Source organism: Pleurodeles waltl, chromosome 1_2 (assembly GCF_031143425.1).
Source record: "Pleurodeles waltl isolate 20211129_DDA chromosome 1_2, aPleWal1.hap1.20221129, whole genome shotgun sequence".
Taxonomy (NCBI): domain Eukaryota; kingdom Metazoa; phylum Chordata; class Amphibia; order Caudata; family Salamandridae; genus Pleurodeles; species Pleurodeles waltl.
Window position 1 is genome coordinate 1,314,437,037 of NC_090437.1, and position 21,916 is coordinate 1,314,458,952.

Genomic DNA, 21,916 nt, shown 5'->3' on the forward strand with positions numbered 1-21,916 from the left:
AATAGTCGTGTTAGAGGGAGAATGCAAGGAAAACACAAATCAGCAATGCAACAACGATGGATTCCTGTCTGAAGGTACCTGTGGAACAAGGGGACCAAGTCCAAAAGTCACAAGCAGCTCGGAGATGGGCAGATGCCCAAGAAATGCCAGCGGTTGGTGCAAAGAAGCTCTTACTAGGCTGAAGAACTGTGAATACTGCAGGAACGACAAGGGCTAGAGACTTCCCCTTTGGAGGATGGATCCCCCACGCCTTGGAGAGTCGTGCAGAAGTGTTTTCCCGCCGGATGGACGCCAACAAGCCTTGCTACACGCAAATCGTGCGTTTGGCGTTTTTGGACGCTGCTGGGGCCCAGGAGGGACCAGGAGGTCGCAAATTGGACCTGCAGAGAGAGGGGACGTCGAGCAAGACAAGGAGCCCTCACTGAAGCAGGTAGCACCCGGAGAAGTGCCAGAAACAGGCACTACGAGGATGCGTGAAACGGTGCTCGCCGAAGTTGCACAAAGGAGTCCCACGTCGCCGGAGACCAACTTAGAAAGTCGTGCAATGCAGGTTAGAGTGCCGGGGACCCAGGCTTGGCTGTGCACGAAGGATTTCCGCCGGAAGTGCACAGGGGCCGGAGAAGCTTGCAAAGTCGCGGTTCCCAGCAATGCAGCCCAGCGAGGTGAGGCAAGGACTTACCTCCACCAAACTTGGGCTGAAGAGTCACTGGACTGTGGGGGTCACTTGGACGGTGTCGCTGGATTCGAGGGACCTCGCTCGTCGTGCTGAGAGGAGACCCAAGGGACCGGTAATGCAGCTTTTTGGTGCCTGCGGTTGCAGGGGGAAGATTCCGTCGACCCACGGGAGATTTCTTCGGAGCTTCTGGTGCAGAGAGGAGGCAGGCTACCCCCACAGCATGCACAAGCAGGAAAACAGTCGAGAAGGCGGCAGGATCAGCGTTACAGAGTTGCAGTAGTCGTCTTTGCTACTATGTTGCAGGTTTGCAGGCTTCCAGCGCGGTCAGCGGTCGTTTCCTTATCAGAAGGTGAAGAGGGAGATGCAGAGGAACTCGGCTGAGCTCATGCATTCGTTATCTAAAGTTTCCCCAGAGACAGAGACCCTAAATAGCCAGAAAAGAGGGTTTGGCTACCTAGGAGAGAGGAAAGGCTACTAACACCTGAAGGAGCCTATCAGCAGGAGTCTCTGACGTCACCTGGTGGCACTGGCCACTCAGAGCAGTCCAGTGTGCCAGCAGCACCTCTGTTTCCAAGATGGCAGAGGTCTGGAGCACACTGGAGGAGCTCTGGACACCTCCCAGGGGAGGTGCAGGTCAGGGGAGTGGTCACTCCCCTTTCCTTTGTCCAGTTTCGCGCCAGAGCAGGGGCTAAGGGGTCCCTGAACCGGTGTAGACTGGCTTATGCAGAATTGGGCACATCTGTGCCCAACAAAGCATTTCCAGAGGCTGGGGGAGGCTACTCCTCCCCTGCCTTCACACCATTTTCCAAAGGGAGAGGGTGTCACACCCTCTCTCAGAGGAAGTTCTTTGTTCTGCCATCCTGGGCCAGGCCTGGCTGGACCCCAGGAGGGCAGCTGCCTGTCTGAGGGGTTGGCAGCAGCAGCAGCTGCAGTGAAACCCCAGGAAGGGCAGTCTGGCAGTACCAGGGTCTGTGCTACAGACCACTGGGATCATGGAATTGTACCAACAATGCCAGGATGGCATAGAGGGGGCAATTCCATGATCATAGACATGTTACATGGCCATATTCGGAGTTACCATGGTGAAGCTACATATAGGTAGTGACCTATATGTAGTGCACGCGTGTAATGGTGTCCCCGCACTCACAAAGTTCAGTGAATTGGCTCTGAACAATGTGGGGGCACCTTGGCTAGTGCCAGGGTGCCCTCACACTAAGTAACTTTGCACCTAACCTTTACCAGGTAAAGGTTAGACATATAGGTGACTTATAAGTTACTTAAGTGCAGTGTAAAATGGCTGTGAAATAACGTGGACGTTATTTCACTCAGGCTGCAGTGGCAGGCCTGTGTAAGAATTGTCAGAGCTCCCTATGGGTGGCAAAAGAAATGCTGCAGCCCATAGGGATCTCCTGGAACCCCAATACCCTGGGTACCTCAGTACCATATACTAGGGAATTATAAGGGTGTTCCAGTAAGCCAATGTAAATTGGTAAAAATGGTCACTAGCCTGTTAGTGACAATTTGAAAGTAATGAGAGAGCATAACCACTGAGGTTCTGGTTAGCAGAGCCTCAGTGAGACAGTTAGGCACCACACAGGGAACATATACATGCACACCTATGAGCACTGGGGCCCTGTGTGACAGGGTCCCAGTGACACATACATATAGGCCACAAACCTATGAGCACTGGGGTCCTGACTAGCAGGATCCCAGTGACACATAACAACCATACTGAAAACATGGTGTTTTCACTATGAGCACTGAAGCCTGGCTATCAGGATCCCAGTGAGACAGTGAAAACAGTGACAAACACCCTGACATACACTCACAAACAGGCCAAAAGTGGGGGTAACAAGGCTAGAAAGAGGCTACCTTCTCACACAACCCCCCCCCAAACGAAGGACAATAAGGCTAACCTTGGCCAGTTGAGACTTTATTGTCTAAGTGGTGATAAGTAGAGAGTAGCTCTGCAATAGACTGGTTACTCCCTTTATCATCCACTATATGGTTACTTCCCTGTGGGGATGTAAACCACCCTGTTTGAAGTTTTTTAGCTAAGCAACAATGTGAAGATGTATTTTCAGAGTTTCTATCAGTAAGTTTTAGTTTAGAGCAGTGGGAATTGTCCACTGAACCTATTTGTAGTGATGGAAATGCCAGACAGGGATGCTGTCTCAGAAAAGCCATAGCTGGGCAAAAACTTTGTCCATCTGGCTGGAAGAGAGAACAGGGATGCTGTTTCTCTTGAGTTGGAGCAGGGCAGGGATGCTGTCCTATGAGCTCCACACTAGGGCAGGGATGCTGTCCTAAGTGTTGTGAGGTAGTGCAGGGTTTCTGCACTAAAGTTTCTCTGGGAGGGTTGGAGGGATGCTCCATGTTAACTAAAATGGTGCTGTTTTTCTCACCAATGTTAGTTATCCCACAGAGAGGTACTTCCACCTCAGGGAGTCTAGCTTTGCCAGCTGATGATTCCCTTGGAACAGGTGCCACCCCAGGAGAGGTTTCTCCCACCACAGGAATAGTATCCTGAATGGTAGGGTGGTTAGGGGATACTGTGATACCCTTTTTACCTGTTGATGGAGAGGGATCCTGAGTTTTCAGGCCTTCTCTCCTTTGCTTTTTCATTTCACTTGAAATGAGAGGGAACAATTCCTCAGGGATGCCCAGCATGGCTGCATGGGCATAAAACTCTACATCAGCCCAACCTGAGGCCTCTAGGTCATTACCTAAGAGACAGTTTACAGGTAAGCTAGGTGATACCACCACCTGCTTAGGGCCAGTAACTCCACCCCAACTAAACTGAATTATAGCTAAGGGAAGAAACTTAGTGGAGTTATGGACATCAATAATCTTATATTGTTGTCCAATGATGTGTTGTTCAGGAGGCACTAGGTTTTCAGTCACCAAAGTGAAACTGGCACCTGTGTCCCTGTAGGCCAAGGCCTCAACACCATTTATTGAAACTGTCTGCCTGTACTTATCCATTGTAAGGGGACAAGCAGCCAGTGTGGCAAGGCCAATGCCACTAGGTGTGACAGAAACTGTCTTGGGACTGATTACATCAGTTTCCACTATGGACCCATAAGTGAACCCAACTACACCCTTTGCTTGACTGTTGCCAGCAGTCCCACCACTAGTACCACTACTGCTAGGGGCACTAGAGCTTGATGTATTAGTGGTGGTAGGCTCAGGGGGTTTACCTGGACAGGACTTATCCCCTGGCCTATGGCCTCTATTTTTACACACAAAGCACCAAGGCTTTTTAATGTGTGCAGGTTGGGAAGAAGAGGAAGAATTTGTTTTATCCCCACCCTCTGAAGAGTGTTTAAGATTTGAAGTGGGATCTTTGGTTTTACCCTTATCCCCATGCTTATCTTGAGATTTTTCACCATCTTTCTTCTTATTGCCATCTTTGTCACCCCCTGTATGAACTTTTCTGTTCACCCTTGTTCTGACCCATTTGTCTGCCTTCTTTCCCAATTCTTGGGGAGAGGTCAGATCAGAGTCTACCAGGTACTGGTGCAACAAATCAGACACACAATTATTAAGTATATGCTCTCTCAGGATTGTATTATACAGGCTTTCATAATCAGTAACTTTACTGCCATGTAACCACCCCTCCAAGGCCTTCACTGAATGGTCAATGAAATCAACCCAGTCTTGTGAAGACTCCTTTTTGGTCTCTCTGAACTTTATCCTGTACTGTTCAGTGGTTAAGCCATAACCATCCAGGAGTGCATTCTTAAGAACTGTAAAATTATTGGCATCACTTTCTTTCACAGTAAGGAGTCTATCCCTACCCTTTCCACTAAATGATAGCCATAGGATAGCAGCCCACTGCTTTTGAGGGACATCCTGTACAGCACAGGCCCTCTCAAGTGCAGCAAACCACTTGTTAATGTCATCCCCCTCCTTATAAGGGGGAACTATCTTGTGCAGATTCCTGGAATCATGCTCTTTTGCAGGATGACTATGGGGAATACTGCTGCTGCCACCATGGGTATCTAAACCCAACTTCTGTCTTTCCTTCTCTAATTCTAAAGACTGTCTATCCAAATCCAGCTGTTGCTTCTTGAGCTTCAGTCTGGTTTGTTCCACTCTCAATCTATTGAGCTCCCTTTCTAACAATCTGTCATCAGGGTGGGTGGGAGGGACATTTCTAGATACAGAGGTATGATGGGAATGAACAGAAGGAGACCTGTCCCTTACAGAGGGCACCCTAACAGCTTGGCTACCAGCATAATGTGAGATCACATCATCAGTATGGTGTGATTCAACCTCTGTACCAACTATGCTAGACTGTCTAGTAATGGGCAGGCTGAGAAGTTTCTTTCCTGAACCTTTTCCTGGGGGAGTCCCTGGATCAGATTGAGAACCATTAGCTACTTTTTCTACAGATTGGGCACTTATGGCCTTATCCTGTACTCTAAGCATATTAATTAACAGTTCTAAGGAAGGATTCTTCCCTACACTCAAACCTCTCTCTATGCAGAGACTCCTTGCTCCTTTCCAGCTAAGGTGATCATATGCAAGTTTGGACAGTTCAACTTTTTGGCCTGTGCCAGACATTTTTTAGAGAGAGTTAAAGTGATAGACAAAGAGAAAAAAGTTTTCAGAACTTTTTGGAAAGACAGAAAAAAACTTTTTAAACTTTTAAGAACTTTTTGAAAGTTTAGAAGTACTTTTCAGCACTTAGAAAAGAGTGAAAAGAGGAAATGCAAAACTTTTTGGCTATGTGTATATACACTGACCTTGTTTTGTATATTTTTCTCTTATGAAAAGTACAATGACAAGAGTGGTAAGTAGTCTCAAAGCACTTATCCCACCACTGCACAACCAATGTAGGAGGCTGGACTGGCTTGTAGTGAGTACCAAGGGGTACTTGCACCTTGCACCAGGCCCAGTTATCCCTTATTAGTGTATAGGGTGTCTAGCAGCTTAGGCTGATAGATAATGGTAGCTTAGCAAAGCAGCTCAGGCTGAACTAGGAGACGTGTGAAGCTACTACAGTACCACTCAGTGTCATATGCACAATATCATAAGAAAACACAATACACAGTTATACTAAAAATAAAGGTACTTTATTTTTATGACAATATGCCAAAGTATCTTAGAGTGTACCCTCAGTAAGAGGATAGGAAATATACACAAGATATATATACACAATAGCAAAAATATGCAGTATAGTCTTAGAAAACAGTGCAAACAATGTATAGTTACAATAGGATGCAATGGGGAAACATAGGGATAGGGGCAACACAAACCATATACTCCAAAAGTGGAATGTGAACCACGAATGGACCCCAAACCTATGTGACCTTGTAGAGGGTCGCTGGGACTATCAGAAAATAGTGAGAGTTAGAAAAATAACCCTCCCCAAGACCCTGAAAAGTGAGTGCAAAGTGCACCAAAGTTCCCCTAAGGACAAAATAGTCGTGTTAGAGGGAGAATGCAAGGAAAACACAAATCAGCAATGCAACAACGATGGATTCCTGTCTGAAGGTACCTGTGGAACAAGGGGACCAAGTCCAAAAGTCACAAGCAGCTCGGAGATGGGCAGATGCCCAAGAAATGCCAGCGGTTGGTGCAAAGAAGCTCTTACTAGGCTGAAGAACTGTGAATACTGCAGGAACGACAAGGGCTAGAGACTTCCCCTTTGGAGGATGGATCCCCCACGCCTTGGAGAGTCGTGCAGAAGTGTTTTCCCGCCGGATGGACGCCAACAAGCCTTGCTACACGCAAATCGTGCGTTTGGCGTTTTTGGACGCTGCTGGGGCCCAGGAGGGACCAGGAGGTCGCAAATTGGACCTGCAGAGAGAGGGGACGTCGAGCAAGACAAGGAGCCCTCACTGAAGCAGGTAGCACCCGGAGAAGTGCCAGAAACAGGCACTACGAGGATGCGTGAAACGGTGCTCGCCGAAGTTGCACAAAGGAGTCCCACGTCGCCGGAGACCAACTTAGAAAGTCGTGCAATGCAGGTTAGAGTGCCGGGGACCCAGGCTTGGCTGTGCACGAAGGATTTCCGCCGGAAGTGCACAGGGGCCGGAGAAGCTTGCAAAGTCGCGGTTCCCAGCAATGCAGCCCAGCGAGGTGAGGCAAGGACTTACCTCCACCAAACTTGGGCTGAAGAGTCACTGGACTGTGGGGGTCACTTGGACGGTGTCGCTGGATTCGAGGGACCTCGCTCGTCGTGCTGAGAGGAGACCCAAGGGACCGGTAATGCAGCTTTTTGGTGCCTGCGGTTGCAGGGGGAAGATTCCGTCGACCCACGGGAGATTTCTTCGGAGCTTCTGGTGCAGAGAGGAGGCAGGCTACCCCCACAGCATGCACAAGCAGGAAAACAGTCGAGAAGGCGGCAGGATCAGCGTTACAGAGTTGCAGTAGTCGTCTTTGCTACTATGTTGCAGGTTTGCAGGCTTCCAGCGCGGTCAGCGGTCGTTTCCTTATCAGAAGGTGAAGAGGGAGATGCAGAGGAACTCGGCTGAGCTCATGCATTCGTTATCTAAAGTTTCCCCAGAGACAGAGACCCTAAATAGCCAGAAAAGAGGGTTTGGCTACCTAGGAGAGAGGAAAGGCTACTAACACCTGAAGGAGCCTATCAGCAGGAGTCTCTGACGTCACCTGGTGGCACTGGCCACTCAGAGCAGTCCAGTGTGCCAGCAGCACCTCTGTTTCCAAGATGGCAGAGGTCTGGAGCACACTGGAGGAGCTCTGGACACCTCCCAGGGGAGGTGCAGGTCAGGGGAGTGGTCACTCCCCTTTCCTTTGTCCAGTTTCGCGCCAGAGCAGGGGCTAAGGGGTCCCTGAACCGGTGTAGACTGGCTTATGCAGAATTGGGCACATCTGTGCCCAACAAAGCATTTCCAGAGGCTGGGGGAGGCTACTCCTCCCCTGCCTTCACACCATTTTCCAAAGGGAGAGGGTGTCACACCCTCTCTCAGAGGAAGTTCTTTGTTCTGCCATCCTGGGCCAGGCCTGGCTGGACCCCAGGAGGGCAGCTGCCTGTCTGAGGGGTTGGCAGCAGCAGCAGCTGCAGTGAAACCCCAGGAAGGGCAGTCTGGCAGTACCAGGGTCTGTGCTACAGACCACTGGGATCATGGAATTGTACCAACAATGCCAGGATGGCATAGAGGGGGCAATTCCATGATCATAGACATGTTACATGGCCATATTCGGAGTTACCATGGTGAAGCTACATATAGGTAGTGACCTATATGTAGTGCACGCGTGTAATGGTGTCCCCGCACTCACAAAGTTCAGTGAATTGGCTCTGAACAATGTGGGGGCACCTTGGCTAGTGCCAGGGTGCCCTCACACTAAGTAACTTTGCACCTAACCTTTACCAGGTAAAGGTTAGACATATAGGTGACTTATAAGTTACTTAAGTGCAGTGTAAAATGGCTGTGAAATAACGTGGACGTTATTTCACTCAGGCTGCAGTGGCAGGCCTGTGTAAGAATTGTCAGAGCTCCCTATGGGTGGCAAAAGAAATGCTGCAGCCCATAGGGATCTCCTGGAACCCCAATACCCTGGGTACCTCAGTACCATATACTAGGGAATTATAAGGGTGTTCCAGTAAGCCAATGTAAATTGGTAAAAATGGTCACTAGCCTGTTAGTGACAATTTGAAAGTAATGAGAGAGCATAACCACTGAGGTTCTGGTTAGCAGAGCCTCAGTGAGACAGTTAGGCACCACACAGGGAACATATACATGCACACCTATGAGCACTGGGGCCCTGTGTGACAGGGTCCCAGTGACACATACATATAGGCCACAAACCTATGAGCACTGGGGTCCTGACTAGCAGGATCCCAGTGACACATAACAACCATACTGAAAACATGGTGTTTTCACTATGAGCACTGAAGCCTGGCTATCAGGATCCCAGTGAGACAGTGAAAACAGTGACAAACACCCTGACATACACTCACAAACAGGCCAAAAGTGGGGGTAACAAGGCTAGAAAGAGGCTACCTTCTCACACTACAATGTTGCTGGTAGTCATCTTGCTACTTTGTTGCGGTTTTGCAGGCGTCCTGGAGCAGTCAGCGGTTGATCCTTGGCAGAAGTCAAAGAGAGAGATGCAGAGGAACTCTGGTGAGCTCTTGCATTCGTTATCTGAAGAGGAACCCACAGGAGAGACCCTAAATAGCCCTCAGAGGAGGATTGGCTACCTAACCAGGTAAGAGCCTATCAGGAGGGGTCTCTGACGTCACCTGCTGGCACTGGCCACTCAGAGTTCTCCATTGTGCCCTCACACCGCTGCATTCAAGATGGCAGAGGTCTGGGGCACACTGGAGGAGCTCTGGGCATCACCCCTGGGGTGGTGATGGACAGGGGAGTGGTCACTCCCCTTTCCTTTGTCCAGTTTCGCACCAGAGCAGGGGCTGGGGGCTCCCTGAACCTGTGTAGACTGGTTTATGCAAGGAGGGAACCATCTGTGCCCTTCAAAGCATTCCCAGAGGCCAAGAGAGGCTACTCCTCTCAGGCCCTTAACACCTATTTCCAAAGGAAGTGGGTGTAACACCCTCTTTCAGACGAAATCCTTTGTTCTGCCTTCCTGGGACTGGGCTGCCCAGACCCCATGAGGGCAGAAACTTGTCTGAGGGTTGGCAGCAGCGGTAGCTGCAGAGAAAACCCCAGAGAGCTAGTTTGGCAGTACCCGGGGTCCATGCTGGAGCCCCGGGGATGCATGGGATTGGCACCCAATACCAGATTTGGCTTGGGGGGGACAATTCCATGATCTTAGACATGTTACATGGCCATGTTCGGAGTTACCATTGTGAAGCTACATATAGGTATTGACCTATATGTAGTGCATGCGTGTAATGGTGTCCCCACATTCACAAAGTCCGGGGAAATTGCCCTGAACAATGTGGGGGCACCTTGGCTAGTGCCAGGGTGCCCTCACACTTAGTAACTTTGCACCTAACCTTCACTAAGTGAGGGTTAGACATAGCGACCTCTGACCCTGATTCCCAGGCAGGTCGCTCCCCTCACCGCCACGCAGCCCCCAGTGTGACCGCTCTCGCTGCCGTGCCCTGACTGCCTGTGCCTGCCTTCTGTGACCGAGCACCAGTGTCCTCTCTGATTTTGTGCCCGAGTGCCTGTGTCCGCTTTTTTATTCTGTACCCCGAGTGCCTGTGTCCCTGGTATTGTTGCCTTGATTTGCTCTCCCTTACTTTTGTTGCCCTGACTGTGCTCCCTTTAACTTTCTGCTTCCCTCGTCTCGCCGCGTCACCCCCTCGCTGCCCGTTTTCCCGCCGCCGCGTCCCGGTAGCTCTGCCCCCTTGCTCCCCATTGGCCACCCCGCTCCCACCTCCCAGCTGCTCCTCCCTCCCTCTTCCCTTCATATGGAGGCTGCGCAGCGGCCGCGCCGCTGGCGCGTTGAAGGCGCGCCAAAGGCAAGCCCGCCAGCGCCCGTCCGCGTCTGGACCGCACCCAGCGCCAGACCCCCTGGCCCCCGCCGCTGCCAGCCTACCTGCCGGACCTACGACGCCGCCACCCTCCTCGCACTCAACACCAGCCGGATCCCCGGGTGCTGCCGAGCCGCCCCAAGACGCACCCACGGACCCTTCGCCTGCCAATCCTGCAAGTTCTCCTGCATCCGGACCCGCACCGCACCCGTCAAGCCAAGCACCAGCAGCAACCACCTGAAGTGCATCCTGCTCAACACCCGTTCCATCCACAGACACGCCGTGGAACTCTGGAACCTGCTCGACACCACATCTCCAGACGTCGCCTTCCTCACAGAAACCTGGATGAACGCCTCCTCAGCGCCCGACATCTCCATCGCCATCCCGGACTTATACAAGATCACCCGGAGGGACCGCGTCAACCAGACAGGAGGAGGCATCGCCATCGTCCACAAGAACACCATCCGCATCACGACCAACTCCGACGACACCCTCACAGCCGCCGAACATCTTCACTTCCAGATACACACCGACCCCAAGACCACACTCAGAGGCACCCTCATCTACAGACCCCCAGGACTCCGCACACAATTCAGCGAAGACATCGCAGACTTCATCAGCCCACACGCCCTCCCCTCCGCTGACTACATCCTCCTAGGGGACCTCAACTTCCACCTGGAGAACAACAACGACAACAACACCACCACCCTGCTAGACAACCTCGCCAACCTCGGACTCAAGCAACTGGTGAACACCCCCAACCACTACGCCAGACACATGCTTGACCCAGTCTTCTCCTCCAGCAAGTACATCTCCTTCAGCCACTCCACCGGACTCCACTGGACAGACCACAGCTGCGTCCACTTCAGCTTCAGAAGAACCACGACTCACCACCACCCACAACAGGCTCCCCGCAGGAGCTGGAACAAGATCTCCACCGACCAGCTCTCCACATCACTGAGCCAGAACCCTCCCGCCAGCTCAGCGGACCCCAACCAAGCAGCCAACAACCTCACACAGTGGATCACCAACTGCGCTGACAACCTCGCACCTCTGAAAACCCATCCCATCAGGCCCAACAGCAAGAAAGCCTCCTGGTTCAACAATTACCTCAAGAGCTCCAAGAAGAACTGCCGCACCCTCGAGAAAGCCTGGCGAAAAAACCCGACTACAGACAACATGACCAACCTCAAGCACGCCTCCCGCAAACACCACCAGCTGATCCACACCACCAAGAAGACAGCATTCAAAGAACGACTAGACAACAACGCACACAACAGCAAGGAACTCTTCAGCATCGTCAAAGAGCTCTCCAACCCCAGCGCCGGAAACAACGACATCACTCCCTCACAAGACCTCTGCGACTCACTCGCTTCGTTCTTTCACCGCAAGTTCGCCGACATACACAACAGCTTCGGCGCACAGACCACGCACCCAACCACCAAACCGACGCCCCCCAACACCACCCTCCGCGCCTGGACCCCGGTCAGCACCGAAGACACCATCCATACGATGAACACCATCCATTCCGGATCACCAACCGACCCATGCCCCCACCACGTCTTCAACAAGGCCGACTCCGTCATCGCACCCCATCTCCGGGACATCATCAACTGCTCCTTCAACACCGCCACCTTCCCGGAGAGCTGGAAGCATGCCGAACTCAGCGCCCTCCTGAAGAAACCATCAGCAGACCCCACCGACCTCAAGAACTACCGCCCCATCTCGCTCCTCCCGTTTCCGGCCAAAGTCATCGAGAAGACCGTCAACAGGCAGCTAGCCATCTTCCTCGAGACTAATGGATCCCTCGACCACTCTCAGTCCGGCTTCCGAGCCAACCACAGCACCGAGACCGCCCTCATCGCAGCCACTGACGACATCCGAGCCCTGCTCGACAACGGGGAAACAGCGGCCCTCATCCTCCTGGACCTCTCCGCAGCGTTCAACACTATCTGCCACCGCACCCTAGTGCAGCGCCTCAGCAACATCGGAATCCAAGAGAAGGCACTAGAGTGGATCATCTCGTTCCTCGCCGGAAGAACCCAGAGAGTCCGCCTCCCCCGTTCAGATCCGAGGCCACCGAAGTCATCTGCGGCGTACCACAAGGATCATCACTCAGCCCCACCCTCTTCAACGTCTACATGAGCCCCCTCGCAGCCATCGCACGCCAACACAACCTCAACATCATCTCCTACGCCGACGACACCCAGCTGATCCTCTCCTTCACCAACGACCCAGCCACCGCCAGAACCAACCTGCACGAAGGGATGTAAGACGTAGCCGAGTGGATGATGAACAGCCGCCTGAAACTGAACTCAGACAAGACGGAAGTCCTCATCCTTGGATTATCACCCTCTGCCTGGGACGACTCCTGGTGGCCCCCTGCCATGGGCAGCGCACCCAAACCAACGGACCATGCACGCAACCTGGGCTTCATCCTGGACTCCTCCCTCTCGATGACCAGACAAGTCAACGCCATCTCATCATCATGCTTCAACATCCTACGCATGCTACGAAAGATCTTCCGATGGATCCCCACCGAAACCAGGAAGACGGTCACCCAGGCACTCGTCACCAGCCGACTGGACTACGGTAACACCCTCTACACCGGAACCACGGCCAAACTACAGAAAAGACTCCAACACATCCAGAACGCCTCCGCACGCCTCATCCTTGACATCCCCCGACACAGCCACATCTCCGGACACCTGAGAGACCTGCACTGGCTCCCCGTCAGCAAGAGAATCACGTTCCGTCTCCTCACCCACGCACACAAGGCCCTCCACGACCTGGGCCCCAGGTACCTCAACAACCGCCTGACCTTCTACACTCCCACCCGCCAGCTACGATCGACCAGCCACGCCCTCGCCGCCGTGCCACGCATTAGAAAAGCCACCATGGGAGGAAGATCCTTCTCCTACCTGGCAGCCAAGACTTGGAACTCCCTCCCCATCCACCTCCGTCTGACCCAAGACCACCTCTCCTTCAGGAAGCAACTCAAGACCTGGCTGTTCGAGCAGTAGCGGTTCCCCGTCCCCCAGCGCCTTGAGACCCTCCGGGTGAGTAGCGTGCTTTACAAATTTCTTGATTGATTGATTGATTGATAGGTGACTTATAAGTTACTTAAGTGCAGAGTAAAATGGCTGTGAAATTATGTGGACGTTATTTCACTCAGGCTGCAGTGGCAGTCCTGAGTAAGAATTGTCTGAGCTCCCTATGGGTGGCAGAAGAAATGCTGCAGCCCATAGGGATCTCCTGGAACCCCAATACCCTGGTTACCTAGGGACCATATACTAGGGAATTATAAGGGTATTCCAGTGTGCCAATCAGAATTGGTGAAAATGATCACTAGCCTGCAGTAACAATTTTAAAAGCAGAGAGAGCATAAACACTGAGGTTCTGGTTTGCAGAGCCCCAGTGATACAGTTAGGCACCACAAAGGGAACACATATAGGCCACAAACTATGAGCACTGGGGTCCTGGCTAGCAGGATCCCAGTGAGACAGGCAAAAGCAAACTGACACACAAGTAAAAATGAGGGTAATATGCCAGGCAAGATGGTACTTTCCTACAGGTGTCGGAGCAGCTAGAGCTCAACTAGTCGCGGTCTGTGTCACAGTGCTCATGGTCATCTGCGTCATGTTCTGATTGAGGAGTTTACCCCGCTCCGCAAATAGCCGTCCCCTACGGTTCCTATGCCCATGATTTTCCCAAAACCGTGTGATGTGTATATTTAGCAATAACCAGGGCCACTGGAATTATGCGATTGTGCGGTGATTTTTGCATGAATATAGATTTGCCGCGTTTGCCACATAATCCATAATCTGCTGATTTTAACAAATAAAAAATAGTTTCTAGCTCAAACGGTTCAAAAGTTACTAAAAATTCAGCAACACTTGTTGCCACGAAGTGGAAGGCCCTATATTTTGGTGTTAAACTGGTATTAATGAAGTGCACCCACTGTCCATAAAGTATTACCAAGTTAAAAAATGCTGAAATAATGAAGTAATAACTGATATCACTATTAGCTAATAATACTTCATTTTATCAATCACAGAAGGATGAGAAGCTCAGTTGTTACTACAAGACTTACTACACATTGACTACGACTTCATGTGCATGAATCCACTGAGCTAATTTGCAGGCCCTGTCAAATATGAGCTTTAAACTCGAACTGTTGAATGTGACATACACATGCATTAATCTTCATTTTATCTAGGTGGATGTCCTTTATAGGGTGTGCGAAATTCTTGTAATTTGCTTTTGTATAGTTATAGGAAATGTTGCAAAAATTCCACTAAATTCTGCAAAATGCAAGTTTGGCAATTAAAACTATACTTCAGCATGAAATGTGTCCTCGAGCAACAGCCATTCATGTTCTGCTTGCGTGCGTAGTTCTGGCGGGAGATCACGCTTGCGAAACGGGAATTTACCCTGGGCCTAATCCTCTGTGATTTCATCATGTAGAAGTCCCTCAACCAATACGATGGACATATTTAGCCATTTTGCAAGTTCTGAAAGGGCGAGGACAAAGCTGAAGGGGGGGGGGCATAAATGCGCGCATTACTTTATCAGTCAGCCTCTGGTCCTAGCATTAACCAGCGTGAACTTGCTGATGCGCAAAAGAACCTGGAGATTTATGTGGGTTTCACAGTTGGTGTTTTAATCCTCAACGCAGTAATTTGCCGCTCTGATGACGCATGCCGAAAAACCTCACTCATGAACCTCGCCCACAACGACGTTCAATACCACAGTGCTCCAGTGCTGTTGCTCCATAAGACTGGATATCAGTGTGTTATTGCTCCAGACCCTCAGAAATATATTTGTCCATTTTTGTACAGGCCAGTCCATCTAAGGGACTGCGCCTAATGGCGGCATTATAGGCCAGGATGTGTTTTTTTGTGTTTCAATTATTTTATTGATAACATTGTGAATTGAGAAATAACATCAAATTAAGTGACATGCAAGATCAGTTTAAATCCGATGTGTGGCCATTCAGACAGACTTGTCTTCCCCTACCGTGTCTTTGCGAGTTTCGATAGGGGAAGGATGTGACTCGCTTACAGACATGTCCTTCTCTGACCGCAACAGATAATTTGAAGGAGATGGACATTATCCCCCTTGAGGACATTCACTAAGGGGATGATTGCGACAATGCATTCAATTTAAGGTCATGTGTAAGTTAATTTGTCTTGAAAAAGCCCATTGGAATTCCACAGATGAACACACCTGTCTTTTGAACCAAGAATAAAAATCTCTGTGATTTGTACTACAAGTAGAGCCTATCCATTTGTTTCTGGGTGTTTACTCCATCCCAGAAGATCCACATAGCATCTTGTTATACACTACAAAGCTGTTTTAGTTTCAAGTATCTAAAGAATTCCAACAATATTTTTCCTGTTATCAGCTTGCAGGCCCTGAGATGTGCAGATGTGTGACCTCATACACGGCACCCACTGCAGTTCATCAGCAGTGGAATCCAATCTCAGTCCCATCCCACACCAATCCCATCCCATTCCAATCCCATTCCTTCCCAATACTACCCCATCCCAGTTCATATCACAAACCTTTCCCAAACCAAAATCCAATTCTATCCATTCCAAAATCCAGCCCAATAGGAATCCAAATCTAGTCCTAGCCAGAATCCAATCCAATATTCAATCCAATTTCTAATATCCAATACCCAAGCCAGAATTCTATACATTATCCAATCTAATACAAAATTCAATATCCAATCAAACCAAAGATCCAACATCCAATCCAGAAACACAATCAAGTTTTTAGTCCAATCCAATCCCAAATAAATTAAAAGAGATAACAAACCTAATACATCCAAGAGCTAAACAAGAGCTGAACAAAAGTCCAAAGAAGAACAAAACTTGAAAAGAATATAAATTGCAGCTGCAGTCAACATATCAGTTACAAGGTCTTATTTTGCGAATACCTAGAGATATGTGAAGGTACTTGGGGCCAGATGTATCAAAGGGTTTTACCCATTCTGTGTCTATGGGAAAGTGTGTTCGTACATATGGCCCTTGGTGTTTAGGCTTCTCCCTTATGAAGGTGGGAGCTAGTGTTTAATTTACTACTACAAAAAAATAATGGCAGGATCCCAAAGTTTTTCTTGGGGTCCACAATTGCCGAAAGCTGTGCGTGTGACTACCAAGGCTCCACCCCTTGAAGGCTTGAGTCTTGCTTTTCTAATGAGTGGTATGTATTAGCTAATGTATGTCGAAACTTAGAAATATGCCTGAGTGTTTCTGTCACCAGTATACATTTTTGATTATAAAAGTCACTTTATGACTGATGCGAGTTCCCTAATGTCTCAGTGACAGATGGAAGGAAGTTACTCAACTGGGCCATCACCAAGTGGAGCCCTATGTTGTGTCTGTGTTGGCCTACATGAGCGGATATAAGTTAATAGTAGTACAGAATTTGTCCTGAGGATAGCCTTGTGGATGAACTACCTTGAAGAGAATGAACCATTAACACCTATAGACTGCTCAATTCAATAACTTATTTATGGATGATTGCAGTCTTATTTATTTATATATATATATATATATATATATATATATATATATATATATATATATATATATATATATAAGCTCCATAAATCAATGAACAGTCTTTTTGAATTGTCCTATACTTGTCTATATTTGTTTTTTTTTTACAAATATTTGCTATTGATAGACATGGCTCTTTCTCATTTTATACTTGTATACAGGGTTAAAGAAAAGGTTTTTTTCCTTCCTGTTTTGAATTTAAGTGAAATAAAAATGTAGTTAAATTTAGTGAAATTAAATTTAGTTGTGATTTATATTCAATTTAATCCCACTTGCTAGTTTTTTTTTCTAATTTTGTAGTACTAGCAACTCAGATAAATTTTACTGCCCATAATATATATTTAAAAGATTTTATTACCAGGGTTAGGCTACTGCTTGGGCCTGATCTCAGGTCAAAGGACTCCCCTGAAAGTGATCGCTCTTGTGTTCATGTAATACCCATCCTCCTGGGTGATACTGGGTCGCCCTGTTGGTTGTTTTCTAATTGGCAGCTTGGGAAGGAATTCTAAGGATTAATAGACTTATGCTGCCGATGGTTCAGGATGTCGGTATTCTCACTAATGTAGTAGTAAAGTATGCCGGGGCGACACTGAGGAGTTCTCTGGTCCAAATACTTCATCACAAACACTTAAAAAGGAACATTCAAGTGGATACAAATAGTGGGGAAGAAGCAAGAATCCAAGGAATAACCTGGGCAGAGGTGAAACCTTGGGGTTTAAGAATGAGATGCTGGCTAAAGCACAAGGTGGCGTATTATCGATGCAGTGACGCTGCTCTAATTCTGCTTCCGCTTCCTGTGCAGTCTGGCGAATGTGCCATATCTGACAGAAGGTAGCACAAGGCCTGTAGCAACACAAAAGAATGATGGATGTAGTGCTGAAACTTTTCAAACACTCTGAAACTTTTCAAACACTCATCCCAGCCACAGATCTGAGTTTAATCCATTGTTCTTTTGCTCACCATGCCACCCCACTTTGGACCCAGCCATATGCAAATCAGTCTTGACCCTGTCCTGATCCTGGGACTGGTTTCAGGGTATCACCCTTTATCAGCCAGGCTAGCATGAATCCAGTGGCACAGTGAGCACGGGACCCACGTCTGGGCATACCCTTTCCGACTTAGGACGATAAATGCAAAAAGAACAGATGATGGACGGAATGCTGAAGAATGCCAACATTCACCCCAGTCACAAATATCTGGGTTTAATCCATCGTTTTTTTGCTCACCACCCGTTTGGAACCCAGCCGTATGCAAATGAGTCTTTACCCTGCTCCCCATGGGAACAGTCCAGCCTGAACTGCCAAGCAAGGACCTCTCTGGACCAGAAACAAGCATCCTGGGACCAGTTTCAGGGTATCACTCTTCATCAGCCTGGCTAGCTTGAATCCAGTGATGTATTGAGCACGGAACCCACGCCTGGGTAGAAGGCCTATTCCTGCAGGCCAGTCTCTGCCCTGTAGCTCCTCTGGTTTCCCTCCACGTGACTGCCACGTGTAGGTTCCAGGAAGGACTGAGACAGAACCAACCATGTTTAGTGCAATGGTAAGAAGCGGGAGCATCAAGGAAGCAGCAAGGTCCCAGAAATCTTAACTCATGGGAAGCTTTTTCTAGTTGGGCCTGGGAATTTCTCTTTCAGACACTCAGGGTGCAAGGGGAGATTCCTAGGTGGATACAGGCTATCTCTTTTTTTCTGACACTCAGGGGGCACGAGAGGTTACTCGTGGGGTCTGAGAGTATCTGTCTTAAAGTCACTTAGAGTACATGGGTGGTTGTGAAAAGAGGTCCAAATCCAATCTGTTTCTCAACTGCTTGGGAAGTGTTTCACATTACAAATATGGTGTTCAGCAATAAAGACTCTAAGAAAGTACTTTTGTCTTGAAGATAGAGTACAAAATGTATATAGAGACGACACATTGTTTACAGACCAACTTATCAAGTTTCAAGATTGAGATACAATTAACTGGGATATGAAAAATGATCTTAAGCAAATTGCATTATTAAGACACTTTAGTGTGACATTTGAACAAATGTGGGAATGATTGACAGGACAGGCAGCGAGTGCTCTGAAAATGCCAGCTACTCTCCAACCCTCCTGACTTTAGATTTAGCTGCCTGCAACTCTAATTGTACATAATATATATAATTTGCAAATATTCCATGGATTGTAATTTATGTTTCAATCTACTGCTGTGGAACTGTCAGCAGCCATGTCTCTGGATCACTGCAAGTGGTTCACACATTAAAAAGAGAACCAAATGATAATTACAACCATGACTTGAATTTCTGAACATGTCTTGCTTTGGAAAGTTCATGACGTTCACGAATGATGAGTTATAATTAACGTTCAGTGAATGCTTACCCTGTGCTGGAGGAGGATCTCTGATTGGACACTGAATAGGAACCATGCACAGCAGATCCCGGGCTGGAATGTCTGTCCCTCTGTGGAGAGAAAAACAAGGTAGTCACACCACTGAACAGAAAGAGCTCTTAACAGAGTAATCAGTATTACCAGGAAGTTCACACATGGAAGCACAAAGTGTCATGATCATTTCTGGGAAACCCAACATGGAGCCACATTGCATCAAAAATACTGAAGGGAAGGTCCAACGTGGACACACACTGTGTCATATGCATTTCCAGGAAAGCCAGATGGGAAACTAAATCATGTCATGAGTATAAACGAGAAAGATAAACATGGAGCCACACTGTATGAGCTGCATTAACAGATGATCATGCAAACTTGGGGTAGGGCACAATTCAGTAGGATGGAGAATCCTCCAGGGACATTCTAACTGCAACATTCATCGTCTCTTTAAATAGGAACTCCAATGACCTCCAGCCTTCCTTAAAAAACTGGTCTGGGATATTTCTCAATTCTTTGAGAACCCCAGGAAGACATGCTTACAAGTCTGAAGCTGTTCCCTTCAGCCTGCACCGGCTTCTTGTGTTCACCTCTAGTGTCATATTGCGGAATCCCAAGATGTTTGTTTCATCCTGTCGCTTGATCCAATGTGCTGCCGGGATGAACTCCATATCCTATCAAAGTTAGCACTAGACACCAAGATCGTGACTTGCAGTGTTTCCCTAAATCCTTTTTCAAGACACTAACAAATTTGAAAAAAGTCCTTAAATTTGAATTATTTTCCATTGACCTGTCTTTTAACTCTTTGCTGCTGGACCTGTGTGACTCGAATCAAACTTTTCAGCTTGAGTAGAGTGTTGAACTTACAGTTTTCATTAGATCATGGAAACATTTATGAACACATACCTAACAACAGAATCAAGGCTACAAACTGAATACTGATGTGAGACAGGACAGCGCATAAGCCACAGTACTTATTCTTTCTTGTAGGTGCGTTAGAACGTGATATGTGGAAAATGATCGTATCACTGGCAGAATATTGGAAACAGAAATATTGTGTGGACAGAATATCAAGTCGAAAATATCGAGGACCAAAATATCTAGAAGGTCAGTGCAAATGGGTAGGTATAGATTTACAATTCTTAACTCCACATCTACGCACCTTAAAGATATATATATATATATGCAAATATATATATATATATATATATATATATTACTTAGTGGCAGTCGCCACTAAGTAGTTATAGTTAGGACCTAGTTTCTATAGAAATCTGCTGTTTTTGCTTGCCTATATCTTTGATGTCGCTTGACGAATCATCAAAAAATGTTCCCAAAAAAATCTACAGTCAGGTGAGCTGCTGTCTGGGAAATTTCGGAGTGCTCCACCAAGTGTGGACCGAGATAAAGAGAAAACACATGAAATGTAGAGCTTTTTCAATGGTAATTTCCATAGGAAAAATTGAACAGCAATAGCGCAAAAAACACTGGATGGAATTACACCAAATTTGGCAGAAAGGCAGCTCTTGGTCCAGAAAGAGCCCTTTTTGTTATTTGGTGTAAATCCGTTCAGTAATTTTTGAGAAATTTAAGAAAATCTAAGACCCATATTTATACTTTTTTAGCGCCGCATTTGGGTCACAAAATTATGCAAATGCAGTGCTAAAAAAGTATAAATGTGGGCCTAAATTTGTATATATAGGGACGCAAAGGATTAGTGACCCCTAACAATCTCATGCAGAGATCTGATTGGCTGATAACACTTCAACAACAGACGTGCTGTCAGCCATCTTGCAAAATATGAAAAAATACAAAAAGGCCAGGGTACGAACACCCTGACACATTAGCTCTGGGGGTGGGGTCCCAAGGCACCTCTCTCTCTCTTTCAATCTCTTTCTGCCACTCATACACCCACTGAGACACTCATGCATCACTCACACCCCCACTTAGACACTCACCCACCCACTCGCAGACCCGCTGAGACCCTCTTGCAGCCAGCTCACAGCCCAAGTCAGACACTCACAGACCTACTCACTCACACACCCATATATATATATATATATATATATCTTTATATTCTTTGAGGTACATGTATGTGGCGTTATATATAGTAAAACTTTGCTTACCTAGAGAAACCTACCTTCACAATATTTTGGTCCTCGATATTCTTGACATGATATTTTGTCTGCACTATGGGCCATATTTACAAAACTGTCACGCAACGCAGCACAGCAGCCAAAAATCCTGCGCTGCATTGCGTGATAGGGCAGATATATGGCACTCTCCTCCTGTTAGACCTCACAGTCTTAGGGTGGTCATCCCCCCACTTTTTGCCTGCCTCCCTCCACGTTTCTGACACTGTTTTTCCTGGTTTTAGGACTCTGCACATGTTACCACTGCTAACTAGTGCTTAAGTACATATGCTCTCTCCCTTAAACATGATAACATTGGTTCATCCCCAATTGGCATATTTAATTTACTTATAAGTACCTAGTAAAGTGAACTACATGTGCGCAGGGCCTGGAAATTAAATGTTACTAGTGGGCCTGCAGCACTGATAGCCTAGTTACATTTTATTTTATTCCATTTTATTCTTTTTGGAACAATCAAGTTTGTGGTGATATTTGTTTTTTTCTCTATCTTGCTGTTCTTTCGCCTAGGAATGCATTTACATTTCTTAGCACAACATTCTCTCACTCTGTGCTTTGTTCAAGGCTGCGACAAGATAGGGTTGCCACCACAAAGTGGTACATCGTGTCTGTAACATTTCACAGAAACATGTATGTTTATTGGGGGACACTTTTCTCAGAACACTAGTTGTTTTATTATAAAAGATCTCACTGCCCCCTGTATGTTAGAGGGAGGTTCCAGTCAGATGACTGCCACTGCGT

The 21,916-nt window shown here is 47.8% G+C and overlaps 1 protein-coding gene across 1 annotated transcript in view; it reads right to left on the minus strand.

Moving 5' to 3' along the window:
- The window catches only part of FBXO41 (F-box protein 41), a 437,558-nt gene that overhangs the window by 125,782 nt on the left and 289,860 nt on the right, over positions 1-21,916 (minus strand). The window contains exon 4 of the mRNA XM_069205615.1: positions 19,023-19,102. Within this exon, the coding sequence (XP_069061716.1) occupies positions 19,023-19,102 (80 nt within the window). The remainder of the gene's footprint in view (positions 1-19,022; positions 19,103-21,916) is intronic.